Source organism: Stenella coeruleoalba, assembly GCF_951394435.1.
Source record: "Stenella coeruleoalba genome assembly, chromosome: 7".
Classification (NCBI taxonomy): domain Eukaryota; kingdom Metazoa; phylum Chordata; class Mammalia; order Artiodactyla; family Delphinidae; genus Stenella; species Stenella coeruleoalba.
This window is the reverse complement of record NC_137153.1, coordinates 74,316,695-74,342,932: the sequence shown is the minus strand read 5'-3', so window position 1 is coordinate 74,342,932 and position 26,238 is coordinate 74,316,695. Positions and strand designations below refer to the sequence as shown.

At 42.1% G+C, this 26,238-nt stretch overlaps 1 protein-coding gene across 13 annotated transcripts in view; it reads left to right on the top strand.

Moving 5' to 3' along the window:
• Window positions 1–24,690, top strand: part of TRPM3 (transient receptor potential cation channel subfamily M member 3) — a 1,004,761-nt gene extending 980,071 nt beyond the window's left edge. For 10 of the 13 annotated variants that reach the window (XM_079927590.1, XM_079927589.1, XM_079927586.1 and 7 more), the window contains 4 exons: window positions 1,996–2,146; window positions 2,267–2,466; window positions 4,424–4,556; window positions 14,588–21,415. In XM_079927590.1, the coding sequence (XP_079783716.1) occupies window positions 1,996–2,146; window positions 2,267–2,466; window positions 4,424–4,556; window positions 14,588–16,040 (1,937 nt within the window). In that variant the 3' untranslated portion in view covers window positions 16,041–21,415. Of the gene's footprint in view, window positions 1–1,995; window positions 2,147–2,266; window positions 2,467–4,423; window positions 4,557–14,587; window positions 21,416–24,588 lie in introns of those variants that run through there. The other 3 variants (XR_013829197.1, XM_079927592.1, XM_079927593.1) reach the window with 3 other exon arrangements.
• The last annotated feature ends 1,548 nt before the right edge of the window (window positions 24,691–26,238 follow it).

The following is a 26,238-nucleotide window of genomic DNA, read 5'->3' as shown; positions in this document are numbered from 1 at the left end:
GAGCCTGCCTGAGTGGAGTTTGGTCAAGCAGAGGATCTTTGTTAATACCTATCCCAGTCCCAGCTGGAAAGGAGCAGAAATTTAGCTGAAAGCTAAGTAAGCACTGAAAAGTGAATAGGAGTCATCCAGGTGAAGCATGGGAGTGGGGGGAGCAAGGTGTCAGGGGGCCTTTGGGAAGGGAAAGAAGAAGCATGGCTCAAAATCAGGAAATAGGGCTTCCCTATAGGGCTCAGTAAATGTCACTGAATGAATGAATCCATTCTAACTAGAATCTAGAAAATGTGATAGCAGCCTGTCTGTTTTATTCCTTTTTATATTACATTGTGAGATATATCATATATACAGAAGAGTCCATAAAACATATATGCCCAGTGTAAAATGAAAACCCATGTAACGACAACCCAGGTCAAGAAATAGCCCCTCAGGGCTTCCCTGGTGGCGCAGTGGTTGAGAGTCCGCCTGCCGATGCAGGGGACACGAGTTGTGCCCCGGTCCGGGAAGATCCCACATGCCGCGGAGCGGCTGGGCCCGTGAGCCATGACCACTGAGCCTGCGCGTCCGGAGCCCGTGCTCCACAACGGGAGAGCCCACAGCAGTGAGAGGCCCGTGTACCGCAAAAAAAAAAAAAAAAAATTCAGGAAGTAAGAAAAGGCGTGACAGTTCTAGGAACTGCAAGAAACTTGGTCCAGTTTGTGCTCAGAGGGAGAGGTGGGAAGTAGCAAGAGGTGGCACCAGGCTAGCTACCCTCAGAGCTTGGACTTCATCCTGGAGCCAATGCGGGCTCTATCATTGGGTTTTCCTTCCAAAGGAGGAAATGATCAGAACCTCTCACAGGGCTGTCTTGGGTGCATAGTGCCACAGCTGCCAACAACAAAAAAGATGCTGGCTCCTTGAGAACATCTGAGTCCATCAACACCTGATCATCTTACAGGCTGGTCCAAAGGAAGCACTTTGGCCATCTTTTTCTGGCTATAAAAACAGAGTCTTGGTGTCCTGATATTACTAAAACCCTCATAAATTGAGATGTATTTTGGACTTCAGAGCATGTCAAAAATCATATAATGTTTCTAGACTAATTCTAGTTCAGTAGACTCATGTTAGTGGCACCTGAGAATTACCTGGGAAATTTTGAAAGAAATGTTGATGCCGGGGCCACCCTCAAAGATTCTGGTTCAATTGACTGGGGTGGAGCTGGGCATTGGCAGTTTTTAAAGATCCCCACATGGTCCCCTGTGCAGTCAGATGTTTTATTTTTCTCTATTTGCCCATTTATTCAATGCAGTTGGGTTTTGTTCCCTGTGCACTGGAAGCACATTTTTGGAATGGAAATGCTGCAGGAAAAACAGGTGGCTACAGGCTCCAGGGTCCTGGCCCATCTCCCCTCACTGCCCCTCCCCATGAAATGCCATCCATCAGGAGCACTGAGCAACAGTCCCCCTAAATACTTCCCAAGGTGCTGCCCTGTTTCGTTCCTTCCACACTGAGACAGCAAATCGTTAACTCAGAGTCCCTGGGTTGTTTCTTGAAGCAATTAACAGCTGCCCCGGTGTTAATTCCGAGTCAATAGCCCCTCGAGGCTGCTGCTCTTACAGCTGTCGGCTTCTGGCCTCCACAGCACATTTTGAAAGTAACTTGACGGGGCAGTGAGACTCTGCCCCTTCTGCGCTCCCTGGGAAAGCCTTCACCAGGCTTCCTGGGGGGGACACCAAGTGCCCCAGGGACTCGGCAAGCCAGCAGGGGGCTCCACCCACCTCTTTCGTGTCAGATGACAACTTGGGGGACTGGCAGAACCAACTCCCCTCTGCAGAGACAGCCCCTAGAGATATTCATGAAGCTTTCGTTTGTTTGTTTTGGCTTTTCTGGAATTCCTTTTTCTGTTTGTTTTGAGATGGCTGTATTTTTCCTTCATGTAAAAACCCCTCCTTCAACTCAGTCTGTGGTTTCTATCACAGAGCCACACGATTTCTGACATCTTGCCTGTGCTGCTTCCTCCAGCTCCCTGTGGACAGAATGAGACTCGAGAGGATGGTAAAATAATCCAACTGCCTCCCTGCAAGACAGGAGCCTGGATCGTGCCGGCCATCATGGCCTGCTACCTCCTAGTGGCAAACATCCTGCTGGTCAACCTCCTCATCGCTGTCTTTAAGTAAGAGGGTCCTTCTTCAGAGCCCTTGAAATGGAGTAGGGAGACTGAGGCAGGAGCGGGGCATGACGCTCCAGAAAGCAGGGGTTTTCCTCACTTGATTCTCTCTGGTCTCTATTTCAGCAATACATTTTTTGAGGTAAAATCAATATCCAACCAAGTGTGGAAGTTTCAGAGGTATCAGCTCATCATGACTTTCCATGAAAGGCCCGTTCTGCCCCCACCTCTGATCATATTCAGCCACATGACCATGATATTCCAGCACCTGTGTTGCCGATGGAGAAAACACGAGAGTGACCCAGATGAAAGGGACTATGGCCTGAGTAAGCTTTGAGTGACAACCCCCCGCAACTACAGAGCAGAAATCCCCACCACGTCTATACGCGGTCGTGCAGGACCACTGGGCACCTGGGTCCTCCTGCTTCCTGCCCACAGCTCCGAAGACTTGGGAGGGATGGGAGGGTATGCATGATGAGAAATGGTGCTGGAAGGGAGACAGGAGAGGCTTAAAGCGAGCACTCTTAGCCTCACACCTTTCTTAGTGAGATAAAACCAGGCTCCAGCAGGGCTGTTTTAACACCTTCATAGGTTCTAAGCTTCTTACTTTACAGACATCCCACCACAAGATATATCAACCATGTTAATATGCTCCCAATGCTGCAGTATATATAATTTAAGCATCCTGACATGAGTTGAGTTGTAGGTGACTAAGTTTGATTTTCCATGGTCATTTTTGGATCTATCATGTTTTTAGGTCTTAAACATTTCCCAAGCCTTAAGGGTTGTGCCTATATGGCTTCATGAGGAAACCAGTCCTGCTTTCCATGATTCCAAGGACAAAAAAAAAAAAGACCCTCCACCAACCACCTTCTAGCCCAGTGTTTCTGGAAGGAAATTAGATTGACATTGGGGTGGAATAATTCTTCATTATATAGGATTGTTCCACATATTGCAGGAGATTTAGCACATCAGGCCTCCACACATTGAATACTAATAGCTCCTGCAGATTCCTAAATATCCCCTGGGTACCACCCACAGTTAAGAACCATTGGGAATCCAGCCCCCATACAAGCAACCTACCGTGGTTTCTCAAAGTGTGTCAGATAGACCACCTACACTAAATCTACTGAACCAGAGCCTCTAGGATTGTGGCCCAAGAATGACCTCCAGGTGATCACTAGTGCAACTAAAGTTTGAAACCAAAGCCACTTAATAATCAACTGCTTCTCTAAGTCTGAAGCTTTTAACAACTTCTCTGACACAGCAATGCCTGACTTCTTTCGAGACATTAAAATTGGAAAGTTGGAGAGGGGTTAAGAATTCCAAAATTCACTATTTCCATTTGAAACACCCATTTAGGCAAGTAGAAAGCTCAAGGGGAGAAAAGGTTCAGATTTCCACTGGGCTCTTTCTACCACTGAATCAGTTATGAATTTGTTTACCAGCTATAAATAGAAAACCAGACTAACAGTAACACAAATATGTAAGGTTTTACTTTTCTCACACAACAAAAAGTGAAAAGGTAAATAAATAGCCCAGAGCTCAACAATGACTCACTGAAGTCAAAGACCCCAAGTCAGCTATTCCTTGTCACACTGTCTTGTCTCATGGTAGCGAAATAGCTGCTGCACTTCCAGTCATCACATTCATGTTCAGGGCAGAAAGAAGCATGAAGGGGAAAAAAGGTAGAAAGAAGCAGCCACATACGTACAGTTTATCAGGAAAGCAAAATCTCTTCTCAATACACAACCCTTTCCTGCAGCAGATTTTTTTTGTTCCTTGAGCCAAACTGGGTCTCATGGTTGTTGCTAGCTTGAACGGACACTGGAAATGTGTATTTGGCTTTCCAGTCTCAGTAGTGGGAAGAGGGAAGAGGGAACTTGGGTTGCAAAGGGCTTTTAGTAAGGTGAATGAACAATGTCTGTCTGCCACACTCCTCAGCCCAGAAGTTGAGTTTTTAAGAAACCTCCGTTCTCTGCATAGCTTCCCTTTCCTTTATTTAGCTACATTTTTGTCCTTATGATATATATAGTTCTAACCGGTCTCTGCAGTAAACCAGGTGTACTCAGGTGAGCTTCAGAGACCCATAATGAATCTAACACAGAGAAAGAGGACAGTGACACAAGTTGCCTGACCAGATTTGGATTTAGTTTGAGACTCAGTGAAGAATCTGGGCCCCATTCCCTAACCTTGAGTTAGATTAGGAATGTCATTCGACCCACAAGTCAGGTGCCATCGCTTTTACTTCTCTGCCTCATATCTCTCATTTCTTTTCCACAGAGCTCTTCATAACTGATGATGAGCTCAAGAAAGTACATGATTTTGAAGAGCAGTGCATAGAGGAATATTTCAGAGAAAAGGATGACCGATTCAACTCGTCCAATGATGAGAGGATACGAGTGACTTCAGAAAGGTGTGTTCCCATGGGTACATGCCTCCTGGGGTTGTTTTATACCATGGCATGCCTTATCAATTGATTTTGTTTGCAGGGCCACAAAAAAACAGAGACCCCGTTGTGCTTATTTTTATTGTCCAAGAAATCATCGAGCTTATGAGAGAACAGAATGTTGTCTGAAATGTCTATAGATCAAAGTCCCAGACTTATACACCCTAGACTTCTCCAGCAGGCAGTAGCAGCCGCCTTCCTGGACACTAGAGATTGTTGAGTCCAGGACAGGGCAAGAGTTGCTGGCTCAGACCAGAAATTGGAAAGTTCTGACCCAGACATAAACCAAGAGAGACCCAGCCCAACTCAAGGCTCTCCATCAAGTTTGTGTTTCATGTAGATCACTGAGCATCTTCTCCAAAGGTGAGGATGGTCCTAGTGCCTGGCTTATGTGGGTGCCCAACACCTTCTGAATAAACAATAGCAAGAGACTTGTGAATTAGATAGAATAATGGTTGAGGGTTTTTTTTTTTCAATTGTTTTGTTTTTTCTTCTTATAGAACAAGATAAAAGCAAAGAAATAAGGGCAGATTTTTTACTTACTTACTATATAATTTTAGATCTCATTGGCCAAATAGTTTTGTAGACCAGTAGGGCTGTAAGAAAAAAATCTCAAAATGAAGAGAAGAGAATCCTTTAAGGTTAATAAATCTAAGTTTATGTAAATGAACTTACATTTTCTTATTTTCCCCATTTTGCTGTAGACTAATACAAACTTCATTCCAGGCTGGCGCTCAAAACCCAGCATTTAGGAACTACTCTTCTAAAGAACACCCCAAGTGTTACAAAGCAGTGTAACTTTAAATTTTAAGCACTTTCAATATAAAGGTGGCAGAAGCAAATTATAAATAATGGGAAAAGGATGATATACTGATGACTTCAGATGATATATGACTCAGACTTCTAAGATTTGAGTCAGTTGCCTCTAGTTTTCATGAAATGACATTTTGTCTGCTTACCCATGTCATACATTTTCTCTAGTGGCTCTGTAGAAATTACACAAATGGCATTTTTCTGTCCCTGGCCCTTTATTTCTTGAAAGAATGCAGTCTAGATAAGTGAGTATATACACATATGCTATTGAGTGATTGTATCCATAGGTACTCAGCCAATATTAATAAAGTTTAAAGCCATGCACAGATTTTATACACATCTGTCATTGCAAAATAGAGCATTTTATGATGATATGGTGTGAAGCAATTTTCCAGCAAACAGAGGAAGGAGCTGCAAATCTAAAGATCTCTCTCATGCTGAGGCCTTGAAAAAGCTATTTATTAATGGACATATAGCCATGTGGTTCCCAGAAAATTGTGCCCTGTGGACACATTGTCCATTGCTCAGACATATTTCCAAAGCATATGTTTGAAATGCTTTTTGGATTCAGAAAACCACAGACCTGGGAGGAAAGAAAGGTAGGGGAAGGAGTGTTAAGATGCAAGGAAGTCTTTGTCTTTCTTTCTGGGGAACTAGAATGAGAGTTACAGACACCAGGGCATGTAAACTGTGACCTTGTCACCAATTCCTTTTGGATGGAAACATAAAGGAACTATAGCACCTCCAACTGAGGCTCTCACCCCACACCTACAAACGCTTCCAGGAGACTTCTTCCCCAAGGCCCTATTCTTCTGTGGGTGGTTACAGAGCCCCACCCTTCAGAGCATGACCAAGAGGAACAATTCCCAGAAATCAGGACAGCGTGCAGGCGCACCCTCCCTGTGTCCCAGGCGTTAGCTGACCTCCTGGAGTAACACTGGCCTAGAGGACCAGGACGAGTTCTCGGCCAAGCCCAGGTGCCAGAGAAGTGAACTTAAACCCGGGCCTCATTCTGCTTCTGTTGCTTCTGTCTGTGTTTATTTGAGGTTTTGCTTTTGTTGTTGGTGGTGGTAGTTTTGGTTTGTTTTGCATTTGTAATTGTACCCGAAAATAACATCTTTAAACACTAGGATTATACTCAGCACAATAGAAGCACCACGAGGTGCATAAGGGAATCAACCAAGGGAAGAGTGGGTCCATGTTACCAATCTCACACATTCTCTAGGCCATGTCCTTAAGTGGAGTGGCATGTGAAATCACCTGTCCTGTTGTACATTAGCTAGCTAGCTAGATGGATAGATAGATGCATAGAGAGTGATAAATAGATAAGTATGTATAAACACACATTTGAATACATATGTTAAATTTACATAAGTTAACTGTGCACATTCTATATAGTATATAAAATATTTTATAATTTTCTCTTCATATTAGATAACCTCAATACAGAGATTTGAAATCAGAAAAATTAAGAGCTGGTTCTTTGCTCTACTAAAAACTTGGGAAAAGGGTTTTTTCACATAGTGAGCCCCATGCTTCTCCCCCTGCTACTACCTTTAAAATACAATTTATTTATACATGTTCTATTTGCATGAATCTTTTTAGAAATACAAATATACTTCCATAATTGTCTATTTAAATGGATCATTATTAAATCATATTTTTGTCACCAAATGGTATGTATAGGGCTCAATACAATATTTAGGAGATCATTAACACCTTGGGGGAACTTGATCCTGAAAAATCCTTGACTTTCCCTTTTTTTTTTTTTTTTTTTTGGTGGTACGCGGGCCTCTCACTGTTATGGCCTCTCCTGTTGCGGAGCACAGGCTCTGGACACGCAGGCTCAGCAGCCATGGCTCACGGGCCCAGCTGCTCCACAGCGTGTGGGATCTTCCAGGACTGGGACACAAACCTGTGTCCCCTGCATCGGCAGGTGGACTCTCAACCACTGTGCCACCAAGGAAGCCCGACTTTCCCATTTTTATATAGCAATGACCATGATGTATCTAAAGCAATACAGTTCCAGAATGTAATGAGCTAATTGATTGTAACCAGTGCCCTCACTTATTTGGGACAATATCTAGCTGGTGATAATTATATTAAAATAACCAAATTTCTAAACTATTAAGCAACATTGGTGACTGGCTTCTTTTCTGAGGATTTTTTGACTATTGGCTGAAGATAACCAATCCTTGGAGTTTGTTCCATCAAATTCTGTGCTCATCATCCTTTAACTAGTTCAGTTCTGTTTCAGTACATGCATACTGGATCTTTACTGTATACCAGACAATAAGGCAGGGCCCTGTCCTCAAAAACCACAGTCTCATTGAGTTCCAGTGTACACCCAAGGCAGGAACAACCAGAAACATCTAACTCAGTGTTGTCAAACTTTAGAAGGCCTGAAAATCATCTGGAAGGCTTGTTACTACATAGGTTGCTGGGCATCCGTCCCCACTCCGGGTTTCTGATTCACTATGTCTAAGGTGGGGCCTGAGAATTTGCATTTCTAACAAGTTCCCAGGTGATGCTGATGCTGGTTCTGGACCACACTTTGGGGACCACGAATAGAATACGATGGACAAGATAAAGGTTAAAGTAGGAGAGGACGGTGCAAAATTATTCACTGTGGAACATACAAAATTCGGCACCTTACATTCAGAATAAGTTCGGGAGGTCAGTGAATACAGATTACTTGTACCCAAAGCAGTGTTTCTCCCCCACACCTGACCAACAGCACTTTGACAAGCAGGTACTGAGCAGGGCCTGGGTTGGGGTGGGGATATAAGGACTTTGCTTTGAAAGAATGCATAGTCGTTACACTCAGCCTCTATTTGAGCACCTCCTAGAAAGAGGAGAAATTGCCTTAGATACCAGCCTTATGAATAAATACAGAAAAAAATTAAATTCATTTCTCTCTGAGAAAGTATTTTACATAGGTGAAGATCACTATCATCTCCCCACCTTGCTTTGTCTTTTCTAAACTAAATATCCCAAGATCTTTTAACCACTTACCATGCATACAGCAGGTCTCTCACTACCCTGCTCACTTTCTCAGTATGCACTTTAAATTGTCAACGTCACCCTTTAAATGTGGTCTCTAAATGGAACTTAATTCTGTGTTTTAGTTAGAGCCTAGATTCAATTCCTTTATTCATTCATTTACTGTTTTTGTCATCTACTATATGCTAGGCTAATAATCATAGAGTACAATAGAACAAGCAGTTCTTTTCATGTTACAAGAGAAAGAACACAGTATAATGGAAAGATTTTAATACTAATTCTGCAGTAACTAGCTGTGTGACCTTGAACAAGTTACTTAACTCCTCTGAACCTATGTCCCCATCTGTAAAATGAAGTATTAATACCTAACTGTAGAATCTTAAAAGTTATTGAGATAACATATATGAGATATTATGCTTTCAGTAACTGGTAGTTACTGTTTGATCCATACATTTTATTTGCTGTGAGATTGCATTACAATCATAGCAGCCAAGTCACGTCTTTGGTTCAGAGTGAGACTACAGTTAATTAAAACCAGGGCTTTTTCACGTGAGCTAATTCAAATATCCTCAAACCTCTTCTTGTGAAATGTTTGTTTTTAACCTAAAATCAAGACTTAACATTCATCGCTGTGAAATTTTTCTTTAAGTTGTTCCCCCTTTGGCTGATTATTCTCGCATTTTAAGGACAATTTTGGATCCTGATTTTATCATCAGTCTATTAATTTTTCATCCTATTCTTTTTATATCATTGTTTGCTTGATAAGCATACCTACTATGCCTTCAACATAATCCACCAAAATGTCACCAGCACAGATCAGGTGAACCAAGACAGAACTAAGATATTGCATGACTCCAAAAACTACCTCTCTTCATGACATCGGCCCATCGGTTAATCAGCCAGCCAGGTGTCCATATTTCTCTAGTCACTCCAGTGTGTCAACCTCCCTGCCAAAATCACAATATACTTCGTCAAAAGTATTATACATCTGTGTCTCTCTATTAGTCTAGACTATCAAAAGAGAGACAAGATTAACATTGAGCCCATGTAGTTGCGTGTTAACTAATCCTGTCTCTTTAAAGTACTCAAAAGATACCATCTGCTTAATTACCTACGACTAAGCCATTCAGTAATGCTGCCTACAATTGATGTCAAACTCCCATAATTCCTAGAATCCAGGAATGTTGAATGTCAGGAAAAAACATTTCCTATCTGCAGTCTCCTGGAATTTCTTTTCTTTTTTTTAATTAATTTGTTTATTTTGGCTACGTTGGGTCTTCGTTGCTGCACGCGGGCTTTCTCTAGTTGCTATGAGCAGGGGTCTACTCTTCGTTGCAGTTTGCAGGTTTCTCATTGCAGTGGCTTCTCTTGTTATGGAGCATGGGCTCTAGGCACACAGGCTTCAGTAGTTGTAGCACACGGTCTCAGTAGTTGTGGCTTGTGGGCTCTAGAGTGCAGGCTCAGTAGTTGTGGCCCACGGGCTTAGTTGCTCCACGGCATGTGGGATCTTCCCAGACCAGGGCTCGAACCCATGTCCCCTGAATTGGCAGGTGGATTCTTAACCACTGCACCACCAGGGAAGTCCCTGGCATTTCTTTTTACTTCCCTTTGGTTTTTAAGGGTCACGTACATTTTCTGTTGATCAGAGATGGAAGTTCTTTTCTGGTTCCTTTAACTCATTTAAAGCAGAATTTGCAAACTGGTTGCTCATGGGCAGCATCTGCCCACAGAGGGCTGTTGTGTTGAGCTTGCAATGATTGTTAAAATTCACTCCAAATGCCTTTGGACTGTGTGTGCTCTCTGCTGACACAGACTCCTTGCCTCTGTTCTCTTACGCCTTGCCTGCTTCACCTACTCAGTTGATCTACCCTTCTATAGGCATTTGATTCTCAGACCCCTAACTTAGAGCTTCCAGTTTATCCTCACCATCACCCACCCGCAGGGCCGCACCTGTCAGAAGTTTCAGTTTGAATTTTCTCCTTGACAGTAACAATTGGAGCAACTGGGATATACATTATTCCTTGCTGTCATCTTTTAATCTAACATTATCTTTCCCAAACCAATGGGCTCTATGCCCTTTTTTCACTTCACCTGGATCTAAAACGTATTAGACAATGACTATTAATAGCATATACAACTTATAATTTTTCATAACAAAGAGAGAGGAATAACTTAGGATATATGAAATTTATAAATAATCCAAAAAATAATGTAAGCCAAAAAAAATGAACTTCACCTACTTGCCACCATGACCTTTTCTAAAACTCATCTTTGATATCTCCATTGATAGAACCAAGTTTAAACTTTTCTCCCTTTTTTTGGTTCCAGAGTTAGTGAGAAGGATAACTGGCCCAAAGGGAAGGGTAGGTGACCCTAAAGGACTTAAATAATTCACAAATTAGGTGGATAAGCCTAAAGCACTTAAATAATTCACAAATTAGGTGGATAAGCCTGTGGATAAGCAAGAGTTCACTTTAGCTGCTCTGCATCGTTGCCTTTGATCTGAAAACCTGTGTCAGTATACCCTCCCTGCCCCCCCACCCCCACCCCCCACCCCCCACCCGCAAGAGTCCCCACAATTGGGCTCATGCGTTCTGGGATTGTTTTTGCTCTTCATCCTACACCCATTCTACTGCTGGCACTCCAGGGAATATTTGAAATTTAGAGCAGGCATGGTCTGCCAGTTCTCTTTTCCTTTTACCATATTTCCTTTAACTACATTTTGAGGTTATCAGAAAAGAAGATGAATTTCTGGAAGGTAATACAATAATCCTTAAGAAATTACATATTGAAGTTGATATTTTCTGTGCCACCAGAATCTTCTTTTGAATGCCCTTTTCCTTATCACATTGGCTGTTAGAGGCTGGTTGTTTTACTACCTGGTTTTTGTTTGTTTGTTTGTTTCACCAGCCTATTGTGTCCTCTCTAATGGGCTTCTGGCTGTCACTTTCTTGGCCTCCCGGGAACAGGAGCCACCTCACATCTTTCCAGGGTTCTGCTGGGTCCCTATTGTGATTGCCTTGTGAGTTATTCTGAAATAAGCCATGCAAGGTCTGGAGATTTGAAAGAAAGAAAGAAAAATAAAGTGTTCCTTCATACAACATCTTCCTTTCCACAGTTCCTTTTTCTTTTCTTACTTAGTCACTTCCCATATCTATCTCCTTAAGAATTCTTATTGATCCTTAAGTTCTTATAATTCTTATCTCCATTTTATCTCCTGATTTATTTGACCAGAGTCAGCTCCTAGAAACTGCAATCATGACTCGAAACTCTTGGTTTGTTCCTCAGACCTATTTTTATCTGTGATGCGTGCCCATTTGCAAATAACTTTTCAAGAATTCTTTTTTAAAGATTAAGAGAAGTACTCTATTTATGGAACAAGCATATGTAAACTTGACTCTGGGAACGTTTATTCTTTTATAACTCCTACATTAAACCCCTATCAGTTATATCCGTGCTCTAATTGATGATATAATTAGGTGGTTAAACACATCTAGAATTCTGAAAGGAAATGGATCAAACAGTCCTTTTTTTTTTTTCTTTTTTTAAATTCAAATCTTACATTCCAAAGCACCTCAGAGCCCACAGGAGAATTAAGATTTGGTGAAGAATAGCTCCTTGGCCCTGTTCTAGCAGGCTTTCCTCCCCTACTTCCATCCCCTGGAGCCATGCTTCTTTATCTTTGCTCTTGAGGCTCCACTGGGCACCTCCTTGCTTTCCTGGACGACCCTCTTCCTCCTTGTACCTCCCCTCTCTTCCTCCCATCCTCTTGGGCTCCTTAGTTTCTGGGTTCCGTTTATTCCCCACAACCAAGGCCTTAGTCTTCAATTGCCTCTTGGTGCCTTAGCTTGGCCTCTCACCTGCTAGTTTTCTCTGCAGTATTGGATCTTGGGGCTAAAGCGAGGTGGGATGCAGGGAGGGGAGGGTCCCCACAGTGCAGGGAGATAGCTCACCATGCTCAGACTAATGATCGCATGCATTTATGCTCAGAGAGCATCTTTATCTCTTTCCATACCGATCTTGTATACACCAGGCTCCAGGAAAGGGCAGGAGAGGGAGGAAGAAAACTATACTGCCTTTTGTTACTCTGCCAACACTAAAAAGCTAGGTGGACCCAGTACCTAGGGTATGCCAAACAAAACTCCTCATTCTATAGAAATGTACCATCTGTCCTTCTCCTGACTTTAATGAAGAAGTATTTTTGTCCACTTACGCAAAGCTTATTGAATTACCAAAAAAAATGAAATTGTAATACTTGAAAACTCCATAGGCTAGATGGTGAAGAAGTGAATTGTAAGTCTGTAAGACACACAAACTTATTATTGTAAGTAATTTGTTTCTCAGGCTATGTTTATACCACAAAACAAAGTGAAACAGAGGAAAGTTGAATTTTCCTTCTGAATCATCTGTGTCAGCTGGATGAATAGCATTGTGTTTGCCAGACACAGAATTGCTCGATTTATAAGTCTGCTGGAAATACACCTGGACATGATGGCAGAGTGTGCCTGGACCCCGGGAGGCTCTGGATTGGCTGTGGAGCAGCAGGAAGGAGCAAAAGAAAAAAATGTTCCCAAAGCAGGGCTCTCGAGAGCAGTCCAGAACCTTGGACCAGTGAAGGGAAGCTGAGAGGTAAAAGAGCAGAGTAGGTAGAGTGAGTTGGGAGGTTGTTGCTAAGAGAGGCAGAAATGGGCCCCAAGGCTGCAGCAGCAGAGGAGGAGGCTTTTAAAAGGCCTCAGGTTCCTCAGCGAGGGGGACCACATGCCTCACATTTCATTCTGGCACTGAAATGTACAGTCTTCTCTGATAGAGGCACTGCTACTGTCAACCCACCATCGCCATCACTACCACCACTACACCAGCTGGAGGGACCCAGCTCTGATGCCCACCGCTCTTCGTAAAGCATGCAGCCATGTTCCTTTTAAGGGTCAGCAGTCAGTGATTAGCTGTGCATATTGGAAGTATTGGAAAAGTATCTTTATGCTCCCCAAAAAAGTTGTGAATGGATCTTATTTAGATTCTCTAAAAGATTTTCCTTTGGGCATCTAAAAGTGAAAGTTTGAGCTCAAACCAAAACTTGGCTTTGGTTTGTCCCTTCCAAGTTAATCTGAGCAGGTGAAAATATGGTACAATTTTATTTTAAATGTGTGGTCTCTGTCTTTATAAATAAATGGCCAGGCAACCTATTGGACAGTTGAAATCAAGTTCATCACGGTGATTGACTCAGTGAACCTTTATTGACACCTGGCATGTATTGGGCTGGCAACACAGAAATGGGAACAGGAATATGAGACAGGTCACACACCTAAGAATTTCCAGTGGGGAGGGTCAAGACCTGGAGAAATAACTGTAATATAAAGCATCTGTGATCAGCTACCCAGAGAGACAGAGACAGAGGAGTAGGACTATTTATTTATTGATAGCCACTCCAGAGTAATTTACCATAAATTACTCTATGTAATCTTGGCTGAATTTCTTGATATTTGATTTTCCTTTATTAATGAAAGGATTCGGTTAAATTAGATCAGCTCCAGGTGACCCAGTGACAGTACTATATCAGTTCCTTTGGAGGCACTACATTCTAAAAGGATTGTTTTGAATAACAACAACAACAAAAGATTATTATATAAACGCAAAATAAACATAATCCCAGTCCATAGAATACAAATTTAAATGTACACTGCAGTAAGAATAGCTACATTCTGCAATTCTACTACAAAAGTCTGGGTAAAGTTATCCAAATGTAACATTCTCATTTTGTTGGTGACTGATAAGCCAACACCCTAATACTTATTTAGGTCATTGAACCCTGCCCCAAGCCACAGCGAAGCCAGGAGGGTGGGAAAAGGTGGGGCTTCGGCCCACTTTACTTGAAGAAGAACTACTCAACTTTGGTGTTTATTTATCAGGATTGAGCATTAATTTTCACTGAGGGAAAAGGGGTTTAGTAGCTAAAAACAGCTGGATTCAATAATCTCTAAAGCCTCTTCCAGCTCTAGAAGGTGGAGATTCTGTGATTCTCAGTGACAGGGTCACTGCCATCCTCTCGTCCCCACCCCCTTAGTTTCCCTCCAGTGGGACAGCGAGGGCACCGAGTCTGGGTGTAACTCTGATCCCCTCTGTGCTCTCCAGCCTCCTGCAGAGAAACCAGCCCCAACTGACTCTGGCTCTCTTTTCCCTCCCAGGGTGGAGAACATGTCCATGCGGCTGGAGGAAGTCAACGAGAGGGAACACTGCATGAGGGCCTCGCTCCAGACCGTGGACATCCGGCTGGCGCAGCTCGAGGACCTCATCGGGCGCATGGCTACAGCCCTGGAGCGCCTGACGGGTCTGGAGCGGGCCGAGTCCAACAAAATCCGCTCGCGGACCTCCTCAGACTGCACAGACGCAGCCTACATTGTCCGCCAGAGCAGCTTCAACAGCCAGGAGGGGAACACCTTCAAGCTCCAAGAGAGTATAGATCCTGCAGGTGAGGAGACCTTGTCCCCAACTTCTCCAACCCTAATGCCCCGTGTGCGAAGCCATTCTTTCTATTCAGTCAGTATGAAAGACAAAGGTGGGATAGAAAAGTTGGAGAGTCTTTTTAAAGAAAGGTCCCTGAGCCTACACCGGGCCACTAGTTCCCACTCTGTAGCAAAAGAATCCAAAGTTCCTGCAGCCCCTGCAAACACCTTGGCCATTGTTCCTGATTCCAGGAGACCGTCTTCATGTATAGACATCTATGTCTCTGCCATGGATGAGCTCCACTGTGATATAGACCCTCTGGACAATTCCATGAACATCCTTGGGCTGGGAGAGCCAAGCTTTTCGGCTCCAGTATCTTCCACAGCTCCTTCAAGTAGTGCCTATGCAACTCTTGCACCCACAGACGGACCTCCAAGCCGGAACACTGATTTCGAGGACATCACCTCCATGGACACTAAATCTTTTTCTTCAGACTATACCCACCACCCGGAATGCCAAAACCTGTGGGACACTGACCCTCCAATGTACCACACCATCGAGCGTTCCAAAAGTAGCCGCTACCTAGCCACCACCCCCTTCTTTCTAGAAGAGGCCCCCATCGTGAAATCTCACAGCTTTATGTTTTCTCCTTTGAGGAGCTATTATGCCAACATTGGGGTGCCTGTGAAAACAGCAGAATACACAAGTATTACAGACTGTATTGACACAAGGTGTGTCAATGCCCCTCAAGTGATTGCTGACAGAGCCACCTTCCCAGGAGATCTCGGAGGAAAAGTGGAGGACTCATCATGCTGCCATCCCGAACGAGAAGCAGAACTGAGTCACCCCAGCTCTGACAGTGAGGAGAATGAGGCCAAGGGCCGGAGAGCCGCCATTGCAATACGCCCCCAGGAGGGTGATAATTCAGACAGAACCCTGTCCAACAACATCACAGTTCCCAAGCTAGAGCGTGCCAGCAGCTACTCAGCAGAGGAGCCAAGTGTGCCATATGCACACACCAGGAAGAGCTTCTCCATCAGTGACAAGCTCGACAGGCAGCGGAACGCAGCAAGCCTGAGAAATCCCTTCCAGAGGAGTAAGTCCTCCAAGCCAGAGGGCCGAGGGGACAGTCTGTCCATGAGGAGACTCTCCAGAACCTCCGCTTTCCACAGCTTTGAAAGCAAACACAACTAAACCTCCCAGTAAGCTTTGCAGGAGGCTCAAGAATCCAGCCCTAAAAGTCTCCCCCAAATTCACCTGTTCCCGTTTCTTGAAACTTATCTGCTTTATTCTTAGCTGAGCAAAACAAATATTGCTTTGGGAGGTGTTAATTCAAAGGTGACTTCTGGGCAGAGATCAAGAAAGCATTTGTTCTGGCCCAGTGCCAAACATGGGATTTAAGTCATGTTCACACTTGATGGGCAGGGAGGGGAAAGAGGGAGAAGAAGGGTTGAGATGAATGTGTATCACTAGTCACTTCAGAAAGCCATGAGTTCTGGGAATGAATGGGGCTTCAAGCACTGTCCGTGCCAGGAGTCATCTTTCCATTTCTGACCGTTATCGAGAGTTTTAGGATGCAGGGCTAAATTGCAAAAATAAAATAGAACAGCCAGCATACAAATGAGATATTCTAAACTTTCAATTCTGTTTTCTTTTCACATTGGCTCCATCACTGGTGACTGATGAAGAGCATCCTTTTTATTCAGTATAAGCCGGCAGCAAGCAGTTCTACCTAACGTCCCACATCCTTCTCATGCCAACACTTCTGTAATTGATCATTATAAAGAAAAAACAAGGTAACAGTCATAGTTCACCTGTCTCTTATGTATTCGTTTCTGGTGCCACAACTTTTATCTTTTTTGAAGAAAATAAAGGGAAAAGAAATGCCTTTTTGTATTGCAATCAAAATGAAAGAAGAATTGATGTTAAAAACAGATGTCAAGTGGTTTATTATAAACAGTGGGCATTCAAGTATAGTCAAGCAAGCTCAGGATGAATGTAATTAAATAATTTTATATTTTTTAATTTATTTTGTATCTCACCTGTCATCAGTGAAGCCACTCACTGAATATGTAATAGTGAACTTAAAAAAATAGTAGGCAGAACTCACCTAAAACTGCCATATGGGATACTGTTATCTTCTCACCATCCATGTCATGTGTGATGCTGCTGTGTGACCTTCATCATTTGTATGAGTCTACCATGTCTTCTGAACGTCTCCAGGATGTAACTGCCAATTTTCCGCACCACTCATCACGCGAGCATTTTGTATATGAATATCTGGTTACATGTAGATATTTTCATACCTAGAGTTTTGCCATTTAATCTGAGCTCAGCGTAAATTTAATTGGAGTTTTTCAAGGGCTGGTATCTTTTTTATGGGATGTTCCAAAGCACTTTTTAAGGAAGTTTCAAAACCATAAATAACCTTAGAATTGACTGGGAGTTTGGTATCAACCCAAGCCATCAGTTGCACACATACCATGAATATTTTTCTTATACACAGAGTTATAAAAAAGATACAGTAGACTAAAATAGAAAACAAATAAACATGTAAAGAGTTCTGTAGTATATGCTGCTTATATACATATATATGCATTTACCCAGGGAGACATGTTAATATATAGTATATAAACAGACATATAGAGCTTTCTTAAAAGGCTTGGACTTTTCTATCACCTTGAGAAATAACCAGGATTTTTTAATATCCAAGGAGTTCCATTGAAAGAGTTCATTATGTTAAATTTTGACAGATGTTGAAATTATGAATTTTTTAAATCCCTATGACCTCAGCTTTTCCTTGTACCAAACTAGAACATGACTCACTACCTTCCCTCTGCCCCTTTTTGTGCGGAAGCACTTGCTGTCATGACGTCTCATTTAGTCTGGTTTCTCCTACACAAAGCAATTATGCCAAGTACAATCAGAATAGACAAGCCAGTCTAAGCCAGATAGTATTATGGACTCGAGAATATAGGCATACGTTTCTAGATCCGAATCTGGATTTAAAGTGGGATAAAGAAATCTTCGGATTCCTATTTGGATCACTGATTTCAAAGCGAACAAAGATCTTTAAGGAGGGGCTCCCCTGGTGGCGCAGTGGTTGGGAGTCTGCCTGCCGATGCAGGGGACGCGGGCTCGTGCCCCGGTCCGGGAGGATCCCGCATGCCGCGGAGCGGCTGGGCCCGTGAGCCATGGCCGCTGAGCCTGCGCGTCTGGAGCCTGTGCTCCGCAACGGGAGAGGCCGCAGCAGTGGGAGGCCCGCGTACCGCAAAAAAAAAAAAAAAAAAAAAAAAGATCTTTAAGGAAAAGGACTTAATGTCTCTGACCCCAAATACTACCTGGCTCTTTTGTTTCTCTGTAGTTATGAACTCCAAATTGTCTCATTATGTGAAATCAAGTAAGTACATGGACAAAATCTCTAGCCTTTAAATATTTAAACAAAACCCAAAACCTTCTGAACAAGCTTTTCAGTTGTAGAGATAATGATGTGGCCACATATAAAGAATTAAAGAATTCCTTCTTCACTCCTTGGATTTAAGTGAATAAGAAATAAGTCACCAGAGTCCCTCATATATAATTGCTCTAGAAACACTTAAATTTTTATTGAACTCCATATTGGCTATTTCCCCCTCAGCGAACACACATTTGAGAATAGATCAGTTGCCCTTAAACTTCCTTGAGTCACGAATCTCTATGAGGATCTAATGAAACCTCTGGGCCCGCTTCCCAGAAAAAAATGTACATACATGCAAAGTTGCAATATACCTTAAAGGGTTCATGCACCCCTGGTTCCATATTGATTGATAATGAGGAGGAGGAACCATGTTTGTTCATAATCAACGCAGTTGTAATAGGCACTTGACCTTTCAAGACCATTCCTCGGTGACTCTCGGGAAGGCCAAGTCTCAGCACCAGAGTTTGAACCAAGATTTTGTTATTTTTGTTCCTTAGATTAGCTTTTGCTAGTTTGATGTACTTACATCCTAACACTTTGATGGTTTTACGTATGGAGCACATTTACAAAGCCAGAAGCCTCTCTAAATCTGTAGAGGAATCTAAGAAGGAGGTGAAATCGTTATTCTTTGACCACAGAGCAGGATATCACAGCACCTCCAGGGCCTCATTCTGGACCAGATTGAAAGTAGGGGAAAGAAATTATGAGCATGAGTGTTTCCATTCATCGTGATTTCTGGAGAGAACCGAGCAGAACCTGGGAAACAAAGTATTTAACAGCCCTGACCTTGTGACTACCTGGTCCTTTTGTTGTGCATGAAAATGAAGTTCTTACATCTTTTGTGAAGTGTGTGAAATATATAAGCCAAATTTAAGTGACTTTAAACACAACCTGTGTAACTTTCATGAGCCATTTCTTTCCTGTGCACTTACATGTGTATTATGTTTCCATCCATTTCTTTCCATTTCTGGGTGTTCTGCACACCGATGTGGCATTGATTCTGTGGCCTTGTACAGTCAGCTTGTGTCCAGCTCATTTATTTCACCATGTCCCTGATCGAGGGGACGTTAATTACCTGTCTCTGTGAATTAAGCAGCCCGTGAGCAGCAAGTTATTGAGGAATGTAAATAAAGTCATAGAGCGCTCAAGGAAGTAAATAGCTTTGGTTTAATCATGTGCTTCTAAGGTGCCAATTTTTGTATACTACTATATGTCATGATTTGTTCTAAATTACTCAGTCCTTTTGAAAAAGAAAAGAAGTAAGGATGTTTAATGAAAATGACCGTGGAAATTCCTGATTAACCAACATACTTTATACTTATACTTAGAAACCTCCTGCTTAATGGATTTCAGTGAAGCTGGAAAGCTTGAGTGTAATTGCCGTGACTAGTTTGAGTATTTCTCCAGCCAGAAGGTGTATTAGGGGTCAGAATGCAGCACTTTACAGAACTGGATTTTTTTTTTAAGTCTAAGCTTCCAGGTCTAGGATATTATATAGCACTTTGAAAGTTCCCCCTTTAAAAAATATATATCAGAATAATCGAATGAGAAAAATGTACTTGCAAGAACACAAAATGTGTTTCTTCTGAATGTTTCAAATGTATTCTAAAAGATGGTTTCTATAGATAATATTATGGTAGATAACTGGATAGCACATTTATTCTAGTTTCTGAGGCTGTACAGTCTAATCTTTCTGAATGTTTAGGCTGTTTAACTTCTGTAATGATAATAAATATTATCCAGTCATCGATCATGCTATATCTATAGGCTATACCATTCAGTGTGTGTGGGGCAATGCTGTATTATAAAACACATGTAAACATATATGTAACCCGTGTTTAACTCAGCATAGTTGTAGCATGTGGTTGTATTAATGAACGTTACAGGACAGCTTTATAATCATTTACAAATCTGTAACATTCAATAAAGAAGCACATGTTGCAAGGATTAATGATGTTCCCAATTCCATGTTATTTAGCATCCTCGTGAAATGGGCACTTTTGTTCCTGATCTGCTTTATGTTTTCCACATTCCCGTAGACCACTGTAAAATATTTGTATAAGCTGATGTGCATCTTCTAACCAGCCCTGTGAGCTGTGGTAGGCAAGTTGTGATTCTGTGAAAGACAAACTGGCATGTTATACAAAAGACTATATGACAAATGAACTGAAAATAGTATTTTAAGCTCCAGTTGAATTAGGTGTTTGTTTACATCTGCTAACCCAACGTGGAAGCAGTGTACAGTATTTTATAAATATGTTCATGTAGTAACACTGATATGTTTGTTTCTAGATAAAGTGATGCTAGTGTGTAGGTGGTTATATCCTTGTTCTAGATATTGCATTATAGCCCACTATTCTTTAATAATAGTAATGTGACTTAAATGAAATAATCCCGCTCCAAATCCAGTCTTAATTTTGTGGCAACAAAATGCATGCACTGCTTTATGCATTTCTTTTGACTTTTTAAAGGCACTTAACATTTTACTGTTGCCTGCTGTGACACTTAAACCACTTAGGAACTCACTCAAAATGTCGGGCTTCCTACACTGTTTGGGGATTATGTCCAGTTTTTTTAATTAAAAACAAAAAAGCAACCAAGGATTTTTTATTATTTTTTTAAGCTCTGAACAAATAATATGGACTAAAGTATTAACCACAGGGCCTATAGCTATGCGAGACCTGGATATAGCTAGCCAATACCACTTGGGTTTACCAAGGTCTAGGTGTTGGTGCATCTGTGATATATGAAAGGCATGTTTCTGATTCTTTAGGGCCATTAGGTGCAAATTGCTAAAACAGAGATGAGAGGGAGAAGTCCATTCGCGACAGTGTAGAAATCCACATATCAGTATGAATGAATCCAGTGGACAACATATGACCACGCTCCTACCTTGGGGCTTTTTTCACCTTCTATGTGAGCCTGGCCCAGGGGAGGGTGAGAGATGGGTGACTGGGTGTGTGGTTGAGCACTGGGTGACTCTGAAGAGTTTGCCTTGTAAGGAAATCACCATTTCATTGTTAGAAGCCATTCAACATCTGGACAAGAGAGGGACCAATTTGCACAATTTACACATCTTATAAATGATGGCTTCTCAACGAGTAGAGAGAACTTTTCTCTCAGCCTGCACTGGCCTAAGCTTTCGCTTCTTTTTACCTGTCAAACAGTCTCTTTCTCAGATTAGAGTCAACCAAAGGAGGGGTTGGTTCTGATTTAAGGAAAACAAGATTTTTCTTCCTTTTCTTTTGTAATTCGTTTGAGAATGTAGTTGTGTTACCTTTTCTCTGATGAATTCCTTGCACTGATCGCTGATAATGAAATCAACACATGACCGTTTCTACATGTCATCTAAGAGAGGAATTTGGTGGCCAAGTAATCCCGACGGCGGTAAGAGTGAGGTGAATTTTCCCTCCCCTAACTTACCTAGTCTGCTGGCCCCATTAAACCTTCAGGCCATTGCCTATTTACACAGTGTTGTGTGCTGGGAAGTGAAAAGGACATGTGTGGCCAGAAGGCCATAGGCTTTCTGATGAGCATCAATGCCAACCTTGACCCAGGCCTTCCTCTGGAGCAGGCAGGCTGCTGAGAGCTGTGGGACACAGAGGGGTGTTCAGCCTTGTGCCTGGATGCATAGCCTTCTTCACCCCCTTAACTTTCTTCCTTTCTCTTGGCCCAGCACAAGGTGTTTTTTGCCAGACCAGTTGACTCTTGCTTCTATTACCTCAATACCCTCTGGACACCGGCACAGTAAACTGAAACAGTGGTTACAAACATTCAGACTTTGTCCAGCCCTCACCGTCCCACTGACTTTTCATCCACCGCGCAACTCTACCCCACATGCTCCTAACTTGGCTGGTGTTTGCATCAGCCTCATCAGTTCTTTGCCTGTCTGAATCCCAACCCTCACATCTTCACCCCAGCTTCTCACATGTCATCAGCACCGGCCATCTGCATCTAGATTGTGGGGTTGCAAACTCAAATATGTGGAGGGACTGGATCCAGAACACAAATGTGTCAACTGGGCTGGCGAAAGACAACAGGAAGGAGTTGGGTTTGTAGGGCACGAGAGAACATGTGTCCTGCTGCAAAGACATTCACTTTCAGATGTGCAAACACTGTGGTAGCCAAACAAACGTGTCTGCCAGCAGCTTTCAGTCCCAGAGGCAATAGTTTGGGACCTCTGAATCAGAGCCAACCAGGATCATATTCTTGATTCCAACTTAGTGAGTATATACACAAAATACACTGAGAATGGAGGCGGGAGGGAAAGAAACTCACCCTACTCAGGGTTCTTTCTGTTCTCCCAAATGATATGTGCATGTATATTTCCTAGCTGCATCATTCTGTACCTAAACTCAGGATCTTTGTGAGGGAGATTCAGAAGAAGAGTACCGTAGCATTGTATCGAGGCCTGTCCGCTTCCTGTCACTACAGTGTCTGACCTGAGTTTTTATTGCTGCTCCTGCTGTGCAGAACAGTCCATGCAGTGTACTGTACTCACAGCCGTTTCATAACACAGAGGTTAGACTCTCATTTGTAAACGTTCTAACCATAGTTTATAATGGGGAAAATTATTCAGATATCATTTTTAAATGAACTCCTATAAACAATTTTGCAGTTGGGTTTCTTAAAGACATATACATCTTTTCGTTCTTTGTGTATAGATAGACAGTGGTTTGCATATCTATCGACATTATAAATATATATAAATCCTTAGAGGAATTGTTCTTTTTTAAAGGTCTCTTATTGGATTCACAGTGCACTTTGAGCTTGTTCATTTAGATATATAATTCAAAGCAAAGGTTGGCAGATACTATGGGAGAAACTTTCTGAAATTTCTGTAACAAATGTTTTGCAATAAAAAAAAAAAACTCAGTAGTTCAAAACATGACTTGGACTTCCTTGTGCATTTATTTGCCACCATGTGATCTCTACCATTCTCATGCCAAGAATTGTTGGGGTACAGAGAGACAATTGCCTTGGGCTCCATAAATTACTTGTAGAGCAGAGGCTGCAACTGGTGGTCTGTGGGTCATATCTAGCCAGCAGAGAAGGGGTGTTGTTGTCCAGCACAAATATTTTCACTTCAAATAATAGTGGGAAAAGAAATTGCAGAACACATATATGTACCGTCTTTTATTTTAAAAAATATTTGCTGAGCACCTACTCTGTGCCCAGTAGTGTGCCAAGGTGAATAAAGCAGGCAAAGGCCCTGCCCCTGTGGAGTTTTACATCTAACTGTAATAAAGTGTAATCATATATTGTTTTGTAATTACCATTTCGCTGCCTAAGAAATAGAGCATGAAAAGTAAGAATCTATAGGTTCAGAGGAGTGACAGTGCTCTGTGGCTCAGGGCAAGGAAGGCCCTATGGGGTAGGCTACACCAGAATGTGCCCTGAAAAACAAGGGGAGTTTTACTAGTCGATAGGAGGAGGACATTCCACGTAAGGGGGACATTATTTTTTTTTAATTGAAGCATAGTTACTGTACAATATTGTATAAGCTACAGGTGTACAATATAGTGATTCACAATTTTTAAAGGTGAGGGGAACGTTAATTTGATAAGCACCCAAATGTCACAGTGCTTCACCCTGGTTAGAACCTCTAAGCAGCCCCAGCTTCACGGGCTGCATCTCCAGCGTGGACCCTGATGTTGAGAATGAGGCTTTGTTCCAGTGAGCACCTTTATCTTTACATTTCCCACTGTCTCTGTCTGGTCAATTTTTTGAAAATGGAATGGCTGGCATAGCTTTCTGCACATTTATGTAACACATACAATATTCAATCATGTGCCCTCAGATTTCCTGTAAAATCAGGTCAACCATCATTTGCTGCCAAAATCTCAAATTTAGACCAACATGGGGCTTCCTTGAAGGATGTGTTAATGGAGGTAGAGAAAGACTAAATTCTCTAGAGATAATATATCATCATTTCCTTTTCTACATTACCCAATTTGATTAAAAGCCGGAAGACAGCTTACCATAGAAAGGCCTGGATTACCACACCCTTGTCTGTGGAAAGTTCTCAGTAATTATTTCCTTTTCACCATGGCTGATCCCTGGTCGTTAACTTTGCCTCTGCCCTAACGTACAGCACATTACTTTTTTATAGTATGAAGCGTTTCCCAGAAGCCTTGGGCTGTGTCACAGTCATTATCTTACAATATATCATCGGATAGACATGATGACACAATGCAGACACCCTAGAAAGGCCTTCACTCAAATTCATGAACTGTTGCCCCAATATTCTTTACCTCAGGCACTAAACAATTTTTTTTTTTACAGACTGTATTAATCTGCTAGGACTGCCCTAACAGAACAGCACAAACTGGGTGGCTTAAACAACCGAAATGTATTGAATCTAGACCTGGAGGCTGGAAGTCCAAGATCTGGTATTGGCAGAATAGGTTCCTTCTGAGGGCTGTGAGGGAGAATCTGTTCCAGGCCTCTCTCCTGCTTCTGGTGAGTTTCTGGCAATCTTTGGCATATTCCTCGGCTGATAGAAGCATCACCCTGACCTTTACCTTCATCCTCACAGAATGTTCTCCCTGTGGTCTGTATTCAAATATTCCCTTTCTAGAAGGACACCAGTATGGGACCCATCCCGCCCCAGTATGGCCTTATCTCAACTAATTGTGTCCACAATGACCCTATTCCCTAATAAGGTCAAATTCTGAGGTGCTAGAGGCTAAGATTTCAACGTATAAATTTGGGGGTGGCAAAATTTAACCCAAATTTGTGAATAGGAGTGTGATGGTCACACTATCACACACACCTATCTTTTTAAATATCTTTTAAGGTAAAGAGATCAGAATTCAAGAATCAATTGGAAATATGTTGATCAATAGGAGAAAAATATAGATCAATTGTGCCACCGCATGGAGCCATTAAAAATAATTAAATCTTTGTACATTGACATGAAAAAGTGTCATTGGTATATTGTTAAGTCTTTTTAAAAGGAAATACAAAGCAGCATATAGAGTGTAATCCCAATTTTTATAAAAACTAAACCAAGTGTATAGGTATGGATATATTTGTATATAAATAGTAAAAAGACTGGAAGAATACACCAAAAGGGAGAGAAAGGAGTAAAAGTTTTGCAGTAGAATTTTTCTTTTCAAAAATTCAAATACTGTTTAATCTAAAGTGGCCTAAGTGAAGTTGGTTTAAGTATCAATAGACATCAACCAGGGACTTCCCTGGTGGTCCAGTGGTTAAGACTCCACGCTTCCAATGCAGGGGGAGTGGGATCGATCCCTGGTCAGGGAAGTAAGATTCCACATGCCGTGCACTGTGGCCAAAAAAAAAAGACATCAATCAAGAAGGTTTTCTTTGCCTTATTTCTGCTCTAGGCATGGTCACAATAATCACAAGCCCTGTAATGGCAAGTCCTCTCCCCCCAAGAAATGGTGAAGGTGAAAGAAAAGAAAAAGTGGTAGCAATGGTTTAACTACTAATGTCATGAAATTGTAGGCACAAGTACAATCAATGCCTTTCCAGCTGGTACTTTGTTCCTCTGGAAGAACTGAAAATTTTATTAAAAAGGCAAGACTGTCGTGACTAAAAAGATAATTACACATTGCAGTTATTTAATTAGAGCTGCTGAAAAAACGGGATGAGCAGCCCAAGTTTAGCTCATCAACACTAAAAGTGTTCATGTAGAAGCACCGTGGCCACCAGGAAGGCAACGTGTGGATGTTTTTCACATTAGGGCAGGAAATTGGGCTATTGGGCTACGTAATGTACTCTGACACTCTGCACAGAATAGAGGAGAGATGCCCTTAGAAGTAAGAGGTAAGAATGAGTATTTGTAGCCTAGCAGGGCCCAAAGTAATATGCAGGACTGAAAAGATAGGAGGTGAGGGTCAGATATTTCCAGGGCTGGAGTCCCAGGCAAAACAAACGCATAGCCATGAGAACACATAAGACTCACTG